This window comes from Centruroides vittatus, unplaced genomic scaffold, assembly GCF_030686945.1.
Source record: "Centruroides vittatus isolate TY-2023 unplaced genomic scaffold, ASM3068694v2 contig_694, whole genome shotgun sequence".
In the NCBI taxonomy this organism is placed as follows: Eukaryota; Metazoa; Arthropoda; class Arachnida; order Scorpiones; family Buthidae; genus Centruroides; species Centruroides vittatus.
Window position 1 is genome coordinate 1,008,764 of NW_027122438.1, and position 20,365 is coordinate 1,029,128.

The window sequence follows — 20,365 nt, forward strand, 5'->3', positions numbered from 1 at the left end:
TGTAATATTATTTATATCTGTTGACAATAATAAAATAATTAGCGTTGTGACCTTTATTTGGTATTATTAAAGAAAAAACAATTTATTGCTTGCTAAAAAAATCGATGTCTCATGAAAAATGATCAATTTTAATTTATAAAATCTATAAAAATAATGAATGTAAAAAAATATTTTATTTTTATATCGACGCCCCTCAAAATTTGGCGCCCCGGGCAGTCGCCCGGCTTGCCCGCCCCTTTATTCGGCGCTGGATATGCGTTATTATATTTATTTTATTTTTAAAGTAAAAAAAACTGATTGCTTTATTTCAAGGGAGTGCTGCAACGTCATAAGCACCTCCGTGTATACGCCCGTGCCTAGGATCTTACAGATAGACGGCCGGATGGCCGAGCGGTAAAGGTGGCAGCCTACCGCTCTGGGGGACCCGGGATCGAATCCGAACGGGTCGAATAATCCCCAGGAATTTTTCGGGGGGTGGTCCGTTTGGATATGTCGGGCCCCGTCCCTCACCACCCGGTCGACCCATTGTGGGCCTGGCCGAACCCATAATGGGCCTACTAAAAGAGGCCCTCTTAGTGCCCACAGGGCGGAAAGAGTTAAAAAAAAAAAAAAAAAAAAAAAAAAAGGATCTTACAGATTCTGGGACCGCCTCCGCTTTTAAATTAATTAATGTCCACTCTGCGGACATTTAAAGAGGAGAAGAATAAAAAATAAAAACACCTCTGGTGTAATATAATTTATAATGATTATTAATAAATGTTTTCAAAATCAAACATTTTAAATATAATTGTACATAGAAGCCCAGGATTATATTGATTAATCTCATTAACGAATTTAAAGAGGGGTCAAAAAACAATGTTTGAGTGCTTTTTTTGCCTATTTTTATCCTTTTTATTTCAGTCCAGGAACCATAAAAACAGCCATAGGACCTCAGCTTAAATGCGATTATATAACATGAATGCTGTCGTGAAGAATTTTAACAGTTTTTAATGTTTGCAGACGTCGTAGCCTACAAAAAAGGGTCGACGTCGAGATCATTTTTTATTTATTTATTTTTTTACTGTATTCGCGTTATTTTTAGAAGTTTTACTTCAAGTCGCCGGCTGTTTTTGTGATTCCTGGACCGGAATAAAAAGGATAAAAATAGACCAAAAATAGGACTCAAACATTGTTTGTTAGTCTTAATTTTCATTAATGAAATTTTAAATATAATAATTAATTAATTTTTGTTAAATAAAAATTTTATAATTTATCATGGAAATGGAAATATGGGTTAGATTTTTCTATTGAGTCCGCAGGAAGAATGTCGTGAAGAGGATCTGGACCTTATATATCGGGGTCCATTTCAGATCAGACTCTGCCATGTCCAAACATATGCAAGTCAAAAGGAAATCTCAATGCCCACAGAGAAGTTAAGTAATACTGAACATTGTTGTATGTTTCGTTCACCAGAGGGTGTTTCAGTTCCGTCTGTCTTGGTGGTGGTCAATTCTCTGTATTTAGCTGCATTGGGCATGCCTTGGATCATAAGATCCTATCTTCGAAGCGACGAAATGGGAACCTTAGGAAAATTAAAAAATGGTGTATTGGAATATATGGAAAAGCTCAAAGATCCTTATATAGTATCGAACTTTCAAAATTTCTTCGGTGTTTATAGGATCGATGTCAAGAGAAATGGCTATGATTCCAAAGGCAATAGTTCAGGAAGTCATCATTTATTAAATAAACGGAAAGTTAAAACAAAATTAAATGGCAATTTTAATATTTGCACTGAAAATTTTGAAGACGAAGTTGTCCAAAATAATAATTCGTGTAATTCGGATGAAGCTGAAGTATCTGACATCGAACCTGAAAGTAGACCATATAGAATTGATAATAAATTTTGGTATTGTATCTTCAGTATTAGTGCCAGCCTTGGTTATGAGAAATTTTATTGGGGATTTTTTCCATTCTGGTTCTGGAACATTGATGGTGCAGTTGGAAGAAGAGTTGTACTTGTTTGGGTTATTGTCATGTACGTTGGACAAGCGTTAAAAGATGTAATAAGATGGTTGCGGCCGTCTTCCCCTCCAGTGGTTCATTTGGAACCGGAATATGTTAAAGAATATGGTATGCCTTCTACACATGCGATGCTAGGAGCAGCTGTGCCATTTTCACTTCTCATATTTACTATGCATAGATATGAGGTATGTGTTTATAAATTTTTTATTTTATATTATTAAATCAAGTTATCATAACAAAAAGTATAAAGCTGTTAATAGTATTATGTGATCTACTATTATCATAATACATCATAATGAAGTCATTTTGGTATACCATCATTTTTGCTGATGTTTTGCAGCATTAGTAAAACTAATTCAATTTTATTGAAAACAAATACATGAAAGAGTCTGCAAATCATGTAACCAATTTAGCAAATTTTGACTTTCCCCATTCTTGTGACTCTGTCTGTAACCAGAGAAGTGACCCTATTTCCCTTAAACCACATAGTCTAAGGAAACTGGACTCGCAAAGACTTTTATTTATTTTATTTTTAAATATAAACACCAAGTGGGAGATTAGTAAATGTTTTTGCTTAACTTCCTTGAACAAACAAAAACATACAAAGAAAGACACAGATCAGCTACTGAACAATTGTAAAAGTTCAAAGTACAGTGGATAAAGGAGGGTTTCCAAATATTTTTCCTGTTTAAATATTGCCAATTCTCAACTTTTAGAAGTTATATGATATCCTTATCTCTCTTAAGCTGTGCTATATGGTTTGTAGATGTTCCTCATTCCAGTTTGCCTCAAGTTTATAAGAAATGTATCCATTTATGAATAAAATTTAAGTATAAATTATTAAAAACTTATAATTTAGTTAATTTGTCTTAATAATTCACTCTTCAGTTATGAGTTAGAAATTTTTCAACCTCTGGTTTAGATCCATGGTCCACAAAAATTATAGCTTAAATAAAAATTTTTTTTATATATTTAGACACCATGAAGTGTTCACATCCACTTTATTTTCTTATGTACTTTACAGTCTTTAAACTAATTGTTCCAAGTGCCAATACATGTTTCAGGCTGGTGCCCCTCATCTGTTGGCTAACAATATTTATCAATACATAATATTAGCAAAATATCCAAAACAATAGAAAAATGGGAAAAAGAAAGAATTCAGAATAAAATTGCAGAAAAACAAAATATAAAATACATAGCCTGTCCATATATTCAAGGTCTTTTTGAAGAATTCAGTACAATATTTGGTAGATTTAATATAAAATTAGTCCCACTTATAAAAATTTACAAAACCAAGTGATTAATCACAAATCAAAGATTAAGAAAAACAGCACAAGTAAAATAACAAATGTCGTATATGCTCTCCCATGTACTTGTGATGATTCTCAAATTTACATAGAAGACAAGAAGAAAAATGAAAGTTAAGTTAAAAGAACATGTTGCTGATTTAAAATACAATATAATTAATTCTGTTTTTTCACAAACATTGTACTGTACATTCTATTACTGTAATATAGATATATATATAAAAATTCTACATCATGAACATAATACTTATAGAAAATTTAAAGAAATCATTGAAATTATAAGATCTAATAATAAACCTAATAAAAATTTAAATATTAAAATAAATGATAATTGGGTAAAATTATTGTAAAATCGAATAAATGAGTATGCAGATTATAATTGTGATTACATATTTATAATTGCATATTATATGCAAATTATTTAATGTGGAAGAGCAGTTTGTGGGATGATTTGCAGAGTGCTAAGCTTGTGTTAAGCAGTATTTGGTTGCTGTCTGATTACATTGGATATACAGTACCAATAATGACAATGGAACTCTGTGAGTAATTCTTTAAATAAAAATTAAATTGAGGTATGTAAAATGTTTTATTGGAAAATTTAGCATTGTATAGTTTTAGGAATTTTTAACTGGTTCACAGTACATGGTAGTGTTTTGGTTTTATGTACATCAACAATAGAATAAAACTCACTATAGAGAATGTGTATCAGGTATGTCTAACAATTAAAAGTTGTTGTAAAGTGATATTTTGTTAGTATTATGTATTGATAAATATTGTTAGCCAACAGATGAGGGGCACCAGCCTGAAATGTGTATTGGCACTTGGAACAATTAGCTTAAAGACTGTAAAGTACATAAGAAAATAAAATGGATGTGAAAAAGTCCAGCATTTTAGTATCAACACTTCATGGTGTCTCAAAATATAACATAAAGGAGGGCATAGTTTCAACACAGAGAAGAAAAAGCATTTTTTTAATGAAATCATAAAGCTTACACAAAAATAAGCATTTTAGGATAAATGTGTACAACTCTGAGTCAAAAAATTATCATAACCTTACAATTCCAGTGTTTTCTAACTCTCAGTGATAAAACAAGGGTTAGGCAATGAGTTCGAATATTGAGTTACGAAGGTGATTTGTTACTTCAAGGAGTAAGAAATGTATTTGGTATTCTTACATTCATAGCATCATTTATGATCTAAGCAACTAATAAAAATCGATGTAGTAATTTTTCTGCTTTGTAGTTATCAAGTAGGTGTAATTTTTCAAACATTTTTGCTTTTTTGAATAAATGATTTATTAAAAATTACTTTAGCCACCACAAAGCTGTTACAATCATAAATGTAAGAAAACCGAATATTTTCTTGTCTTTAAAATGGTTAACAAATCACCTTCGTAACACAATCTTTGAACTTTCACCAAATAAATGCTGCTGTCTTAACCTTAAAACTGTTTCTTTTTCATTACTCTGTGCTACGGTTTTTGTTGATGAATGAATGACTGGAAAAGTTTATGGTTTCTTGGTACTATAAGCTTAATTCCAACAATAAGACAGATGTTTAGTAACATTAATATGTATAATGTTAAATGACAATTGGCAAATTAACCAGATTAGTCTTCTCTAACAGATAAAGGATGTTGTTCAGCTTTATACAATCTATCACTAAACGATCGCCTAAATATCGGGCTACAATATGGCTAGTTAAATGATTAGCACAAAGTAATTTGTCACTAAAGGTAGACATTAGGTGCTATCTCTTAAATAAATTAATAATTATAATTAAATAAATAAATTATTAAATATTTTAGAACCTTCTGGAATAAAAGAACTGACCCGGGGCGGGGCTTGAACCCACAACCTTTGCTTGCCGTGCGGTGCGCTTGCCAATTACGCCACCCAGACCCCAAGCGAGTCTTCGCTTCCAGAAGTATATTAATTTAGATATAACCTTACTTGGTTAAATACGGTGCTGGCTGGAGACAACTCCTATGCCCACGGCTTAATACCAACTCCACAACGGCACTCAGCCAGCTATCGCTTTACCCAGCAAGGTATACAATTGCTCTTTTCCCCTATTCTTATTTTAAGCCAGTCTTTATTTGATGCCTACAATCAAAATTCATTCTCTGAAAGAGTATTTGAACTGATTCTTTGTTTTAGTTTTAAAATATTTTGTATGTAATTAATTCTTTCAGAATATTGAAGGTGGGACATTGTGTTTTCATAAGATAGATTTTGGATGATAGCATTTGCTATTTAGTATATCCTCTACTTAGAGGTAAATATTATAGATGTCCTAATTGAAGGGATTGCAAAGGGTCTGGGTATTGCAAAAATGTCCATTAAGTAAAGATTACCTATTAATGGAAGTTTCTCTGTATATTTAAACCAAAACAAATTTTTTCTTCCATTTTAAATAGTCATCTTCAGATGGATAGTATATCAGAAAAAATACAGATAAAAACAAATGTGTTTTCTAAAAAAGTAGTGTTAAAATAAAACAATACTTTTTTAGAATACACATTTGTTTCCATCTGCATTTTTTCTAATCCGAGATGACCGTTTAAAACTGAATAAAACATTTGTTTTGGTTTAAATATATATATTGTTTTGTGGTATTTTGGTGAGTAGGTACATTTATTACTAATTTATTCCAATTTTTTGAATTTCTTAAAATGATGAATTTTATAAACTACTTACTTGTTATTATTTTCAGAGGTTTTTTAGAAGTACAGTCAAATAACAGGTTAATTAGATACATAACAATTTATTAGTGGATATGACTTAAAATTTTATAATTTTAACATTGAAAGTTAGAAAGGACTGCAACTGTAAGATTATGACAGTTTTTTAACTTAGAGTTGTAGTTTTGCTAAAATTAATGAATTTGCTGCTAATCCATCTGTTTTGCAATCATTTCTATAGTTCAGGGTATGGAATGTTCAATGGAAAATGATAATAGTAATCCTAATTTGCTCTGTTAATAGTTATTAAATAAGAAAGGTTGATTCCAAAAATTCTGTTTTTAATTTTGAAACTGAGTTGATTTATTAAATTTGATTTTGTTTGATAAACAGTGAATTAACATAAAAGTCTATAACAGATGGAACATAAATAAATTAACCACTACTTATCATAGATTATTGAATTTTTCAAATTTTCTATAGTTGAAGATAATTAAAAAAGTGTTTAATGAAATTATATATATATATATAAAATCTATGATAAGTATTAAGCTGAATATTATTTATAGTAAGTTTTGAAATGACCAGAAAAAAACTAGCATTCATGCCTAGTTATTGTTGTTATAAATTAATTAAAACCTTTTCTAAGTACCATACTTATAATTAAATTTTATAAAACCTCTGCTAACTTGGACTAATAGAGAGTGAAGGTTGTTCAAGTTAGTAGTGTTTTTTTTCTCTAACAATGTGGAAAACAAGAATGTAGATACATAGTAGTCAAACCTCTGGCTGAACTTAATTTGTTCCTAAAAGTTGTTCAAAAACCAAAACAAATTTTACCATAAGAAACAATATAAAATGGATTAATCTATTCCCAACCTCCAAAACAAAGTCTTTCTTTTTCCCTTTTTAGGTGAATTTCATGCATAAAAATGCCTACAAATGTAATAAAATATTATATATAATATAACATTATCTATACCCATTTTAAATGTATATTAAAAGGAAAATATTCCCTCACCACCAACCAAAACCAAAACTAACATTTTACAAAGAATTGCTATAAATAGAGACTGGACTCTGGATGAAATATAACAAAATTAATCAAGATGGACAACAAGTACTTCATCCACACTTTCGAAATGTTTCAATTGATTTTATTTCAATTTTAGTTTGTTTTGCTGTAAAAACCAGATTTTTAATTATTATTTTATTATTTTACTTTTAATTAACTGGCTTCCCAGTATTAATAAATATTAAATTAAATATTAATATTATAAAAAATTTTTTATTTAATTTGAGTTAAACACTTTTAAACACAAATTCGTGAATGTAATTTATATTAGGTGAATGTCAATTAACGTGGTTTTTATTAATTAATTTGATTTAAATTCAATTGTGACATGTACCGAAAAACAGTAGTAGTATCTTACCCACATGTGTGTCAAAATGTAATTTGAATAACATCATCGATGGTTCATGTCTTGAGGTCTAATGATGTAAAATGATCTTGGCACACTAACTTCTGAATTGGCAGTCCCATTGTTGATTGGTCAGGCCATTAACTTACTTTAACATAGGAAATATAGGGAGTTGACCATCTGTCTCTCTCTAATTTGTGGCTGGTTGTTGCCAAATAGCTTGTTTGGCAACTGTGTTATCATACAGCAACTAGGGCAAATATGGCATTCAAAATTGTTCATAAGCTAAATTGTTCAAAAAGCAAGGCATTCAAAACCCAAGGTTTGCCTTTATGTAATTTATTACAATCAGCTTTATAAAAGGAGCTGTGATATTTGGAGATCCAAATATCACAGCTTCTTTTAGTTTTTGAGATCCAAAAACTAAAAGTGTATAGGCCTACATGCTAGCATTTAAAGAGGAGGACTATACTATGTGAAAGAAAGGAGGGAGGAATCTAAATTCTCTCAAACAAATGTTGACATATAAAGAAGCCATGGAATCGAATGAGTCAGTCAGATAGTGAGCTGCCATGGAGGAAGAAATGGAATCCCTGAGAAAACATAAAGTATGGAACTTAGCAGAACTGCCAAAAGAGGCAACAACTATCAAATGCAAGTGTGTCTACAAAGTTAAGGAAAATAACACCACAGGGACAAAGAAATAAAAAGCACAATTAGTGACAAAGGGGTTTGCACAACAAAGATTCATAGATTATGACGAAATTTATTTCTCCGTACCCTGGATTTCGACATGATCAGATTGCTAACAGCCCTAGCAATAAGCAAAAATTGATTCTTGGACCAATATGATGTAAAGTCAGCAAACCTATACAGTGAATTGAATGAAGAGATATATCTGGAACAATCAAAGGATTTCAAAGAAAGGGCAAAGAACATCTATACTGTAAGCTTAAAAAAGCAATCTATGGTCTCTTAAACAAAGTGGACAGTGCTAGAACAATCACCTGGAAAAATGCTTGAGAGAATCTGACTTTAAAAGAAGCACAATTGACCCGTGCATATATAAACAGACAAGAAAGGAAGGGATGATAATTCTAGCAGTGTATGTAGATGACATCCTGGTAATTTTGCAAAATAAACACATGAGAAAATTGGCACAGGAACTTTTAAATAAACATTTTGACATTAAGTTTCTAGGACCTATTTCTGAACTTCTTGGAGTAAGATTCACACATCAGAAAAACAGTATTACTCTAGATCAGGAAAGATAAGTTGAAAAACTGCTAGAAAGGTTTAATATGCTAGAGGCAAAGGAAATTACTACACCGTTGGAATGTAGACCAGACCTGAAAACAGAAGCTAATAAGTCAGACGAGAACTTACCCTACAGAAAGCTTATAGGCAGATTAATGTATACATCGAAAAAAACAAGGCCAGACATCACATTTGCAGTTAACAAACTCTCACAGTACTGCAACAAATACTCAAGAAAACATTGGAATGTAGCTAAAAGAATATTACGCTATTTGAAATTGACAAAGCGACTAGAAATAAAATACACAAAGATCTAGAGGAAACCTTTTCACATACTCAGATGCAGACTGGGCAATGGACAAAGAAAACTGAAAAAGCACAACTGGATACATCATATTTATGGTAGGTATCAGGACCTATGGCCTGGAAGAGCACAAAACAATCTGTAGTGGCCCTCAGTATGGTGGAAGCTGAATATCAGTGGCATAGCGAGGGGAGTGCAAGGGGATGTATCATGCACTGGGTGCCACTCACAGAGGGGTGCCGAAATGGTCTCCAAGACAAACTATATGTGTTTCTGGAGGGGGAGGGGGGTGCCAATAAAGTGTCATGCCCCAGGCGCCAGTTATGTTCACTACGCCACTGCTGAATATATATCCCTATCAATGTGTTCAAGAGATATAACTTGTATGAGAGAAATGCTTAGACAGTTGGATCAGCATGAATTACTGAAAGAACCTATTATTATTGTCAAATGCGACAACCAAGCAGCAATAGGACACACCAAAAGTTGTGATAAATAGTAGGACCAAACATATAGCCATCAAGTATCATTTCTTTCGAGACAAGGCCACCAATGAAACAGTATGAATAGAGTATACAGATACTAAGAGCAACACTGCTGACATCCTCACAAAACCACTTGGGACCAAACCTTTCCTGATCCACTGTAAATGCATAACTAGTGAAGAGGTCACTAAGTGAAGATAGTCTCTTATTCGAGGAAGGATTGCTAGGGATTACTAAACTAAAGTCAATATTGCAAACTGTGTATGAACTGGCAACACTATGCAAGATCACTCGAAACAAGAAAAGACCTGTTTTCACTTGCCTGCCGAGTTATGGATATGTGAACAAGTGCAAGTATAGTCTTAGGATGCGACTGAGCAGATGCAAACAAGCAAGAATATGTGGCAAGAAGAGGTGAGACGCGATAAATATCAAACCCTGTCAGATATGTGTGAGAACCAGAAATTTGCTTTTGCCAGCGAGATTTCTCGCTTGTGCATGTTTTTCTTTGTGAGAACTATGTCGCTTGCTACTAAATTCGCATCTGCATAGTCACACCCTTAGATTAGAATAAAGTTTAATTCTAAATGAAAGGTCTGCCTCATCACTGTTCTAACAGCAACTGAATAAAAAATGTCGATAAAATTAATATTCATACATTTATTTATATGAATATATATATCCAGATATATTGGGTTGTTCAGAAAGTAATTTCGTTTTTTTATTACTAGAGGAATTAGATGTATTTTTATTCGTCAATTTGATCTCAATCCACATTTTCATTATATAATTTGACAGCTGACATTTTAAGGCTTATTTGTAAGAAATTTTGTTTGGTTCTGTACAATTGTTTTTTTTTTTTTTTTTTTGGTGACCCATCAAATATGGAAAATCAAAAGCATCATTTTCAGCATATTTTGCTTTTTTATAACTAAAAAATCAAAATGCTGTTCAAACAAGAAAAAAATTGTGGTACATGTTTGGAGAAGATGTGTTGAAAGACAGTGCCAAAACTGGTTTACAAAATTGCATTCTGGCAATTTTAATATCAAAGATACACCACATTCTGGATGGCCATTTGAAGCCAATGAAAACAAAATAAAGGTACTGATTGAAGCAATCTGCCATATAACAACACGTGAAATCACTACAAGATTAAATCTGTTAAATTGAATCGTTTATTATTACTTAAAATGAATTGGTTTCGTTTCAAAGCTCAATATATGGGTTCCACATTTTATTAAAGGGAGATGCTCTCTATGGTGGGATTTTAAAGAAATTTTTTTTGAGCTTTTACCAGACAATTTAACAATTGATTCGAAAGTGTACTGCCATCGAGTAAACAAATTGAGTAATATCATCAAACAGAAAAGGCTAGAATTGATCAACAAACAAAGTGTAGTGTTTTACCATGATAATGCCAAATTTCACACAAGTTTGGTAACTTGTCAGAAACTGTTATAGCTTAGATGGGATGTGTTATCACACCTACCATATTCGCCAGATTGGGCACACTCAGATTATTACTTGTTCCGGTCTATACAAATTTTTTTTAACTGTAAGACATTTACTTGAAATGACAATGTCAAAAATCACTTGGATCAGTTTTTTGTAAACAACGATCAAAACTTTTATGAACGTGAAATCATGCTACTACCAGAAATAATGACAACAGGTATTTGACCAAAATGGTCAATATATAATTCAATAAAATATTTATTTATTATAAGAATATTGTGTTTATTTTTCTATGGAAAAAATGAAATTACTTTTCAAACAACCCAATATATCCAGATGAAGATAGATTTGTATTTTACTTTCTCATCTTATTCAGTAGTGAAATTAATTTTATAAAAACAAGTAGAGAGGATGACCAGGTGAGAAATAGGCAATAGACTTGAATAGGCAGTATCTCCAATAGTTTTTATTTATTAATAATAAATCAATTTTATTTTTAATCCAAATGACATTGCAATAAAAATACATTTAAAAACACTACATTTTTGTATTTTTTTTTTTCATCTAGTTAAAACAAGTTAAAACTGATTTCTTATTGAAAGTCATTAAAAATTCATATATATATATATATATATGTCATTAAATCTTTTTAAAAATTCTAAACATCAAAAAATGAATTTATCAAAATTTTTCATATAATAAGTAGGTGTGCAAGATTTAGACTCTATAGAGACTGGAATTTTAGTAAATTGTATCATCATCACAAATAAACAAATATGCTAAATTTAAAAGCAGAAAATGAATTTGCTAAAATTTGAAGGAACTACAATTGTTTTATGATCGAAAACATTAGTTTTCATTAAACGTTTGCTGTTACCGGTCTATACAGATTATCGAGATGCATTACAATTTTTTTTTTTCTCATTTATTACTGCTAGTTATTTTTGTGCTTTCTCAATTGGGCTTTTCAAAATTATTATATCTCTTCCTGTCACATGATTTTTTTTAGTCACATTTTTTCCAAAATTTTTCAAAAAATTTAAGTTCTCTAATTACTTTGAGTTGCGAAAAATGCAATAAATAACATTTTTATTGCACGCCGAATTTACTCAGAAAAAAGAGTCAAAAAAGTGCCGGCTTCTCACAGACTCCATGCGAGCTTTCGGTTAGGAAAAATTCAGAGGAAAAACATACTTGTGATAATTGCTATCGTCGATCGTCGCAACTATCGCGAGCATCTTTTTCGCTATCAATTCTTTTCACCCAATAATTTTTTTTTATTTTAAGTTTGTTTTTGGGCTTCAATTTTAAATACTTGTAGACTTATAAATCCCCATTTTCGTCTGTCTGTTTGTCTGGTTTGTCCGTCTGTGTGTCTTTTTTAATCTTGAGAATGGAGTTAGGTAGATAAAATCCGACATCAGATCTGGAAAGCTTGGGAGCCAGAGGCTCCAATCAACTATGTACGAACTTTTGGTCTGGACCGGAAGTCATGTGATTTAGATTCCTGATATTTTTTCACTTTTAAAAGATGAACCAAGTAACCAACTTCAGTATCAATTCAGTTTATTCAAACAAGTTTGATGTAATAGATCTCCCTAAAAATGCAATGCTCCCTTGCAGCTATCTCATTAAAGAATATGTAAATAGATGGTAGAATCATTCACATGTGTTTACAAAGCTGCTGTTTTCTTTTGTTTGATCGTAAAAATATACATTAACTTTAATTTTTGCTACTTTTCAAAAATTTAAAATTTAAGTATTTTTTAAAATTTGTATTACATTTAATAATCGTAAACTGTGAGACTTTTGTCACAAAAAAAAGAGATTGCTTCTAGCCCGATTTTGGATTATTTTATTCAAAATATATGTATTGAATAAAATAACATTTACATGATAGAATAGATAAACTTAAAAGCTTTTTTCCCCAAATATAAACATCCATTAACCTAATTTGTTAGATTAATGCCAAATGATTCTGGATTACATCAGGCTATAATAATAATGCTACATTTAATTAGTAAATAGTAGCATTATTGTAACCTGATGTAATCTGGCAATAATGTTTTTCTGCAATATTTTCTGCAGTTTCTACCAAAATAAAACAAAATCAAATAAAGCAAGCCATTTTTACAAACAAAAAAAAGTCTGTCAAAGGAATACCCAATAAAAGAAGTATCTCATGATGTTCACTGTAGTCATTAGGTCCTATCGTGATTTGAAAAAACGACAGATATTGTTTGTTACTACAAAAAATAACAAAAATTGTTTAAATCTAAATTTCTTATAAAATTTAATACACATATTCAAGATTATTTATTAAAGCTTACTAGTAAATAACAACACAGCATACTGGAAAATACATAATGACAAACACAGAACCAATAACCGGAGTGAAGAAAACAAAAATCTATCTTAAGACAAACATTTTCTAACTTCTGGGTTCTTCTTCGGGTGCTATAACAATTATCAGATGGAATGTCATTCGGAACATAAAAGTATTTTCATCTAAATGTAAATTCAAAACACAATTTGAACTATGAGTATAAAAAATTTAAAGCTGTGATTGAATCTTCATTATGTGCAGGACAATGCATGCGTGGCTTTAAATTTTTTATACTTTTTATATAAGGGTTTTTATATTTTAAATTATAAAGAGAGTATTTTCAATTATTTTTACACAAGTTTAAATTTTTTCTAATGTAAAAAAAAAAAGCCTACTACATGCATCATGGGGAAATATCTTAAAACTGATAAAAATTTAAAGTAAAATTTTTCTTAATTTTAAGAAAACCTGAATCCCATTTTTTTTTAGTAATCATGGCATAGGAGTTGTTTTCAGCTGGTGCCATGATTAAATACATAAGTTAATGGGTACATTCATAAAGTTGAATGAGTTAAATGAGAATGACGTCATTGTTATTCTTACTTTTGTTAGACATTTTGACAGATTTGTTTACAACAAAATGGCCGTTTTCAAAATTGAAGTTATGAATGTTGCTTTTGCAGTCTTAGCCGAAAAATTTTTTTAGATTGTTTGAAATGGACAGTTATCTGTATCATTTCATCTTTTAATTTGCAATTTAAACATTAGAGCAGATTTAGAAACATTGATATCACCAGGTTTCATTTTCTTCACGGAGTAAACTAGCTCCTTTGTGAATTTTGTTTGAGTTTAGTTTGAAATGTCACCAACATTGAGCACGTGCACTTGAATGGAATTCAAACTTTATGACCGACTCATTAGTAATGTGTTTAACTCGTTCAACTTTACAAACATACCCTGTATCTAAATTTAAATACATCTGGAAGTGAAGGCTTGCTCAGGGTCTGGATAGTGCAACTGGCAAGCTCACTACATGGCAAGTGGAGGTTGCAAGTTCAAGCCCTGTTCTGGGCCAGTTCTTTTCTTCCAGATGATTCTAAATTATTTAAAAATTATAATTATTAATTTAGATAAGATATAGCACCTAACATACCTCTATTAGCAAATTACTTGGCATATTAATTATTAAAATTAGCAGATTTATAGTTCGAGTATTTAAGGTGATTGTTTGGCTATGTATCTAATGTCTTATTTTGAAGTTGAAACATACCTAATGGCACTGACTCAGATGTAGTGTTTTCTTTAAAACAATACAGTCCATGCTGTTAACTTGTATCATACTATGATTTTTGGTTGATGCAAGGGAATTTGTTAATAAACATGGATTTTCTCCAGATCAAACACAGCAGTTGTGAGTGTCCATCACATCATTCAAGTAAAAATAGTCTTTGTTGGTCCTTAGAATTCACCAGGATCATGACTCAACGATCATCTTCTGAGCTTTGAATTATATGGCAAACAATTTCCTCCTAGCATAAGCGGCAAGAAACAGTTTGTGACTTTATGATAACCATAACCTGTAGGAGTAAAACTGCAATATTCACTGCAAAATTTTCCACACTAGAGGGTAGGATCCATTAATTCTGGGTTGAAAATGTTCTTAAAGTATCATTTTTATTTTATATTTCAGCTCGTATCCAGTTTTTTACAAGTTTAATCAATTATTTAGAATTAAATTTTTTTCCTCATAATATTTTGTTACTAGTTAATGAAACCAAGGGAACTTAAATGCAAGTTTTTACTTAATTTCTTCATGAAAGTTAATTAAACTATTATTATTTTTATCTTTACTAACTATAACTGTTTATTATTTATGAATAATTTAACTTTAATTTCAAAATTTTAAAGTTAATTTAAGTATATTTATTTATTTTTAATCTACTTCTAGTATCAGTTTGCTGTAGGACTCTTCATTTGTTCAGTTTGCTGTCTTCTAGTATGCATTAGTCGTCTTTACATGGGAATGCATACAGTTTTGGTAAGTTTATGTAAAAATATTTATTACTGTATATGTATTTAAGTAAAATAATCTTGTGTAAAAATGAGTTGATATGGCATGTGAAAATGTATAAGAAACAATTAACCTTTTTCACATGATATATATTATCATATAGCACAGGTAAGTATTTTTGTCATATGTGTATGTAAAGCACCTGCAGAATTAGTTATATAAGAAATTTCAAGAAAATTTTAAATTAGTAGAATGCATAAGAGCAATACTTTAAAACTGCTATTACTTATAAAAATATTTTTAAAATAAAGATTTCTGTCAATAATAAAAAAAAATCAATTCAGATCAATTAATCAAATCATTATGAAAGGAGGAAGATTTAAGTCTTCAAGTGCCATAGTTATGCAGAATGTTTACATCTACGTTGATTGGAGACAGTTCCTTATGCTTTATATTTAGCTATAATTTTAGACACTGCAATTTGTGTACATTGTACATATTTTGTAATTATCTGCTGCTTTCATCATGCCTGTAATATAAAATTATCAACTGTTTCTTTGCATCACTCAATTCTGGTGTTTTTGGCATAGTTTTAGAATGCAAATATTAAGCACGATTACAGTTCTGCCGATTCAATTTTGAAGTGTGATATTATGCAATAACAATGTCACTAAATTTTAATATGGAACATGCCTGTCATATTCTAAACTTTCGTCCCTGCTATGCTAGTATTCCGGAGGCTTTGGAAATTTATAAAGCCAACTTGAAAGGCAACTGCATTAACTTTAAAGACTGCGAGACGGTGGCACATGCGTGGAAGTACCCATATGAGAAATTTGAATGAATCAATCAGCCATATAAATTTGATACATTCAAAGATTAAAGTCGAACATCATCGTTCTAACGTTCCAATTTGGTAAGTCAGTTTAGTTCATTACCTGAGGCAGGCCTTGGTGAAGACCAAAAATGTTCAAAGTTATGTTAAAATTCAATTACTGGTTAAAAAAGGTTTTGTTTGTGATTGTTTATTATTCCATACTTTTGACCAGGGCTAATATGTTGAAAAATAGAGTTGTTGACTTCCAAAACTAACTGTTTCATACTTCTGTCTTGGCATTTTTAAAAATGCCATTTGCCATTTGTGACTTACTGACTCCCCTTCATATAATATATTATTTTATGGTTTGTTTTACAAGTAATATTTTATTCAATGTTTAATATATATTTGTATAATAATAATTAATTGTATAACAGCTGATATAAATATGAATATTAAATGATTATGCTCACAACTCCGGCTTAATAAATATTCCTTACTGGTTAATAATACATATATAAACTTTTCCAATCAAAACTGCTATTGGTGCAAAACAATCGACTTTTCTATTACTCATATACTGAAAGACTGTACAGTTATTAATAATTATTGTCAAAAATACCAAATAATAGAAATACTTGGCATGAATCAAAACTTAAATTATAAAACAAGAATTGGAGATCTATCAAAGAATGAAATGTACAAACTAAATAATTTTTTTACCCAAATTACCAACATACTTAACAACGATGGTAATAATCAAGTCTCATAAGAAGTTATTATTGAATGATGTTCTCTATGTATAATTATATTTATCTTTTATTCAATTTACATGTACAGTCAAACCTGTTTTTATGCGGGGGATAGGGACCGCATTAAAAAAAACGCATTAAAAAAAATCTCACGAAACTTCACGAATGGCTGTAAATAATAGTTTTCGCAACACAATTAAAAAAATAATTTTTTTATGCGGTCAACAGGGACCGCATAAAAAAAGTCTCACATAGAAAATAACTCAAAACCGTACGAAATAGAATTTATTGACAACAGATGTCAGCACTTGACTGCATCGTCTGGTCTATCGTCTGTTTTACATATTTTTGTCCAGGTGGTGTTTTGTTGACTTAAAAAGTAAATTATTTCATTTTTCGCATATTCATGCAATAATATTACTATAATAAGTGCATTTATGCTATAATAAGTTTATTTAGCTATAATAAGTCAACGTGAGACATGACGAATCGCACGAGACTAGTCGCCAACTATACCGCACAAATTAAAAATTCGCATTAAAAAAATCGCACAAATAAAAATCGCACATAAAAAGAGCGCATAAAAACAGGTTTGACTGTAATAACAAAACTACCGTATGTTGTACAATTAGATGTTACGAGTTTCTTTCATGTTCAATTTACCCCCTGTAACAAGGTTTTTTCCTTAATACAATAAAGATTGATTGATTGATTGATAATTAATTGTATAATCACAATATTTTAATATCATTAAAATTCACTTAATATTTCTGAAATAATAATAATTTATTTAGTGTTTTGAATTTATTATTATTAATAAGTTATTTTATAACATCTAAAATGATAATTAATATTTTTGAAACTTCTATTTTAAAGGATATAATTGGTGGTTTGGTTCTAGTATCATTATTGATGATTATTGTTGTTCCGCTGGTGGATTACATTGATCACTTCCAATTGACATGCGTTTATTCACCATTAGTTATTCTCAGTGCTTCAGTTGCAATGGCTATACTATATCCTAAATCAGATAGACGATCACCAGCTCGAGGTGATACAACAATAATTCTTGGAACTGGAGCTGGTATTTATTTAGGTGCATGGTTGAATTTTCAACTTGGAATTATTCGTGGACCAGGATTGCCACCTCCCTACCAAATAATTTGGCCAGATTATACTTTAGTAGGATTGGCCTTATTACGTGCTTCAATAGGAATTTTGTGTGTTGTTGCTTCAAGAGCGTTCTTCAAAAGTTTATCTTATGCTATTGTGTGTTATATACTTCAACTTGATCCAAATTCTCTAGAAACAAAACAGAAAACTGTAGTTGAAATGTCATACAAATTTATAACATATACAACAATAGGAATAATGATAACTTATATTTCACCTATTGTCTTTAGATTTCTTAATATTGAAAGAATTACTATGTTCACAGAAGTATAATTATTTTACTTAATTAATTTCATTAAATGATGATATATTTTTGAAAATGGGATCTCAAAATTTCAGTATTGTCAATTATAAAAGTTATCCATAATAATAATAATATAATGATAATTCCTAGTATAATTGTTATTTTTGATAAATGTTTTGTTAAAGCTATTGTTATATGTGTATCGTTTATAATATAAGGGACCATGAACAACATTGTAAAATATTCATAATAAACTATAAAAGTAATGAATCTTTTGTAAAAGACCATACAGTAGTTTTACAAATTTTCTTCTAGAATTTTTGTTTCCACTTGATAAAATAAAAATTATTTAATAATGTAATATGAATTTTTAAAATGAAAATCTTTAATTATATTTTTTATATATAATTATTTTAATCTTCATTAATATTTTCATTTTATATTTAATAAACACGTGCATTAGAGAACACAATAATAGTTTCCATGTTAAATTAGGATAAGACAATGAGATAATGAAATGTAGAAAAAATAAAAAGAGAGAGAGCTTAGTATAGTTTAATTTAATTTTGTATATTCTAAGGAAAAATTCACAAATCTTCCTGTTTAAAAATTTTATCATTTTTTAAAAAGGAAAGGTATTTGACTACAAGATAAAATTCTAGTAAAAATTTATAAAATAACAATGCTAACACACATCAACACTGTACTTTTTAACTTCCTTGAATATTCATAGAATTCAGAATGGTAATAGTAATTATGGCAAATAGTAATATTTAGAGTTCTTAAATCCATAAATTCCAAATTTATACAGGTATCAGTTTGAAAAACCTATATATTTTTTAAGCTTTATCTGTAATTTAGAGAACAGTTTCAGTCTCATTATAAATAGATCATCTGCTTGTAGGTGAGAGAGACATTTTATTTAAAATTTTTTAATTATTTTTGAAGTTTTAATTATTGCATTTATTGCAAAAGTTTGATTTTTTTTAAGTTAAAAATCAAATTTATTTGTAATAATATGTAACGTAAAGTAGCATGGAATTTTATAGTCGTTATTGAGTTCACAAATTTTATATTTCAATTAATCATTAATTTTTTAAAATATTAATAGCAAATGGCATATTACCAAATTTTCTCAACATGCTAGAACAAGTATTTATAAACATTCATTGCTAAAATGTAAAATTTGTAAAGCAAGATAAATTTTTCTATAAAATAACCAAATATTGATATGAAACTATAAATTTTGGATATTAAATGTACAATTAATCTAATCAGCTAAATATGTTAATTGTAGCAAGCACATTATATACAAATAACTTGCTTCATGAAAACACAGTATCTATTTATTAATCGTACTAAATCAGTCTGGCTCGTACTAATTGACTTTACGGATAGTTGATTTCTGATGAGAGCTGTAACTGCAAGCATGAAAAGCTTTTCAAAACAAAGACTATAGTAGTTTATTTTAAGTTCATTGATTCATATTTTAATTCTGCATGAAAATAAATATTAGTAATATGAAAAAATACTAGCAAGGTTGCAGCCGAAGTTTTCAACGTGAAAATGTGTATGTTGGATGTTCAATGCTGCCTTTCTGTAAGCCTAGAAGTTTGACAATGGTGTTTAGAATGTCAAGCATGATTCCACTGATGTTCACTGAACGTCCGACGTACACGTTTTCACATTGAAAATGTCAGTTGCAACCGTGCTATTATTTAACTGCAAAAACAGATTTAACAAAACTTTCTTCTTTTTTGTGTGGATTTCTTCCTTTTTGACACTTTTTTTACTCTTTTGGGGCTAGTAACTGTGAGAGCATCTTAAATTCATTTGTCTCTCTGCTCTTGATTTCTTCTTTTCGTGAGTTCTCCTCTTCTGGCCCTTCTTTGGATTGATACAACTTCCCACTCCCTTCCTCCTCCTTTTTGATTTTACAACACTCTTCATCTCATGCACTTCTTTAGAAAAATATTTTTTTAAAGAAGAATGCAAGATGAAGAGTGTTGTAATAAAATAGATTTGATTATTATTATTTTATTTTATTTCATTTTTCTGACTTTTGTGCATATGCATTGTAGAATAAATAGCAAATGTGTTAATACTGTTCAATATATATATTTTTT

The 20,365-nt window shown here is 29.9% G+C and overlaps 1 protein-coding gene across 1 annotated transcript; it reads left to right on the forward strand.

Moving 5' to 3' along the window:
* The first annotated feature begins 1,445 nt into the window (after positions 1-1,445).
* Positions 1,446-19,720, forward strand: LOC136980363 (sphingosine-1-phosphate phosphatase 2-like). Its single transcript, XM_067276458.1, has 3 exons — positions 1,446-2,186; positions 15,191-15,280; positions 17,699-19,720. The coding sequence occupies exons 1-3, from the start codon at positions 1,515-1,517 to the stop codon at positions 18,266-18,268; spliced, it is 1,332 nt and encodes a 443-aa protein (XP_067132559.1). The 5' UTR covers positions 1,446-1,514; the 3' UTR covers positions 18,269-19,720.
* Positions 19,721-20,365: the final 645 nt, after the last annotated feature.

Coding starts and splice junctions, on each gene's coding strand:
- LOC136980363 (XM_067276458.1), top strand. CDS start 1,515: ATGCCTTGGATCATAAGATCCTATCTTCGAAGCGACGAAATGGGAACC. Junction 2,187..15,190: donor TTACTATGCATAGATATGAG/GTATGTGTTTAT, acceptor ATCTACTTCTAG/TATCAGTTTGCTGTAGGACT. Junction 15,281..17,698: donor TGGGAATGCATACAGTTTTG/GTAAGTTTATGT, acceptor TCTATTTTAAAG/GATATAATTGGTGGTTTGGT.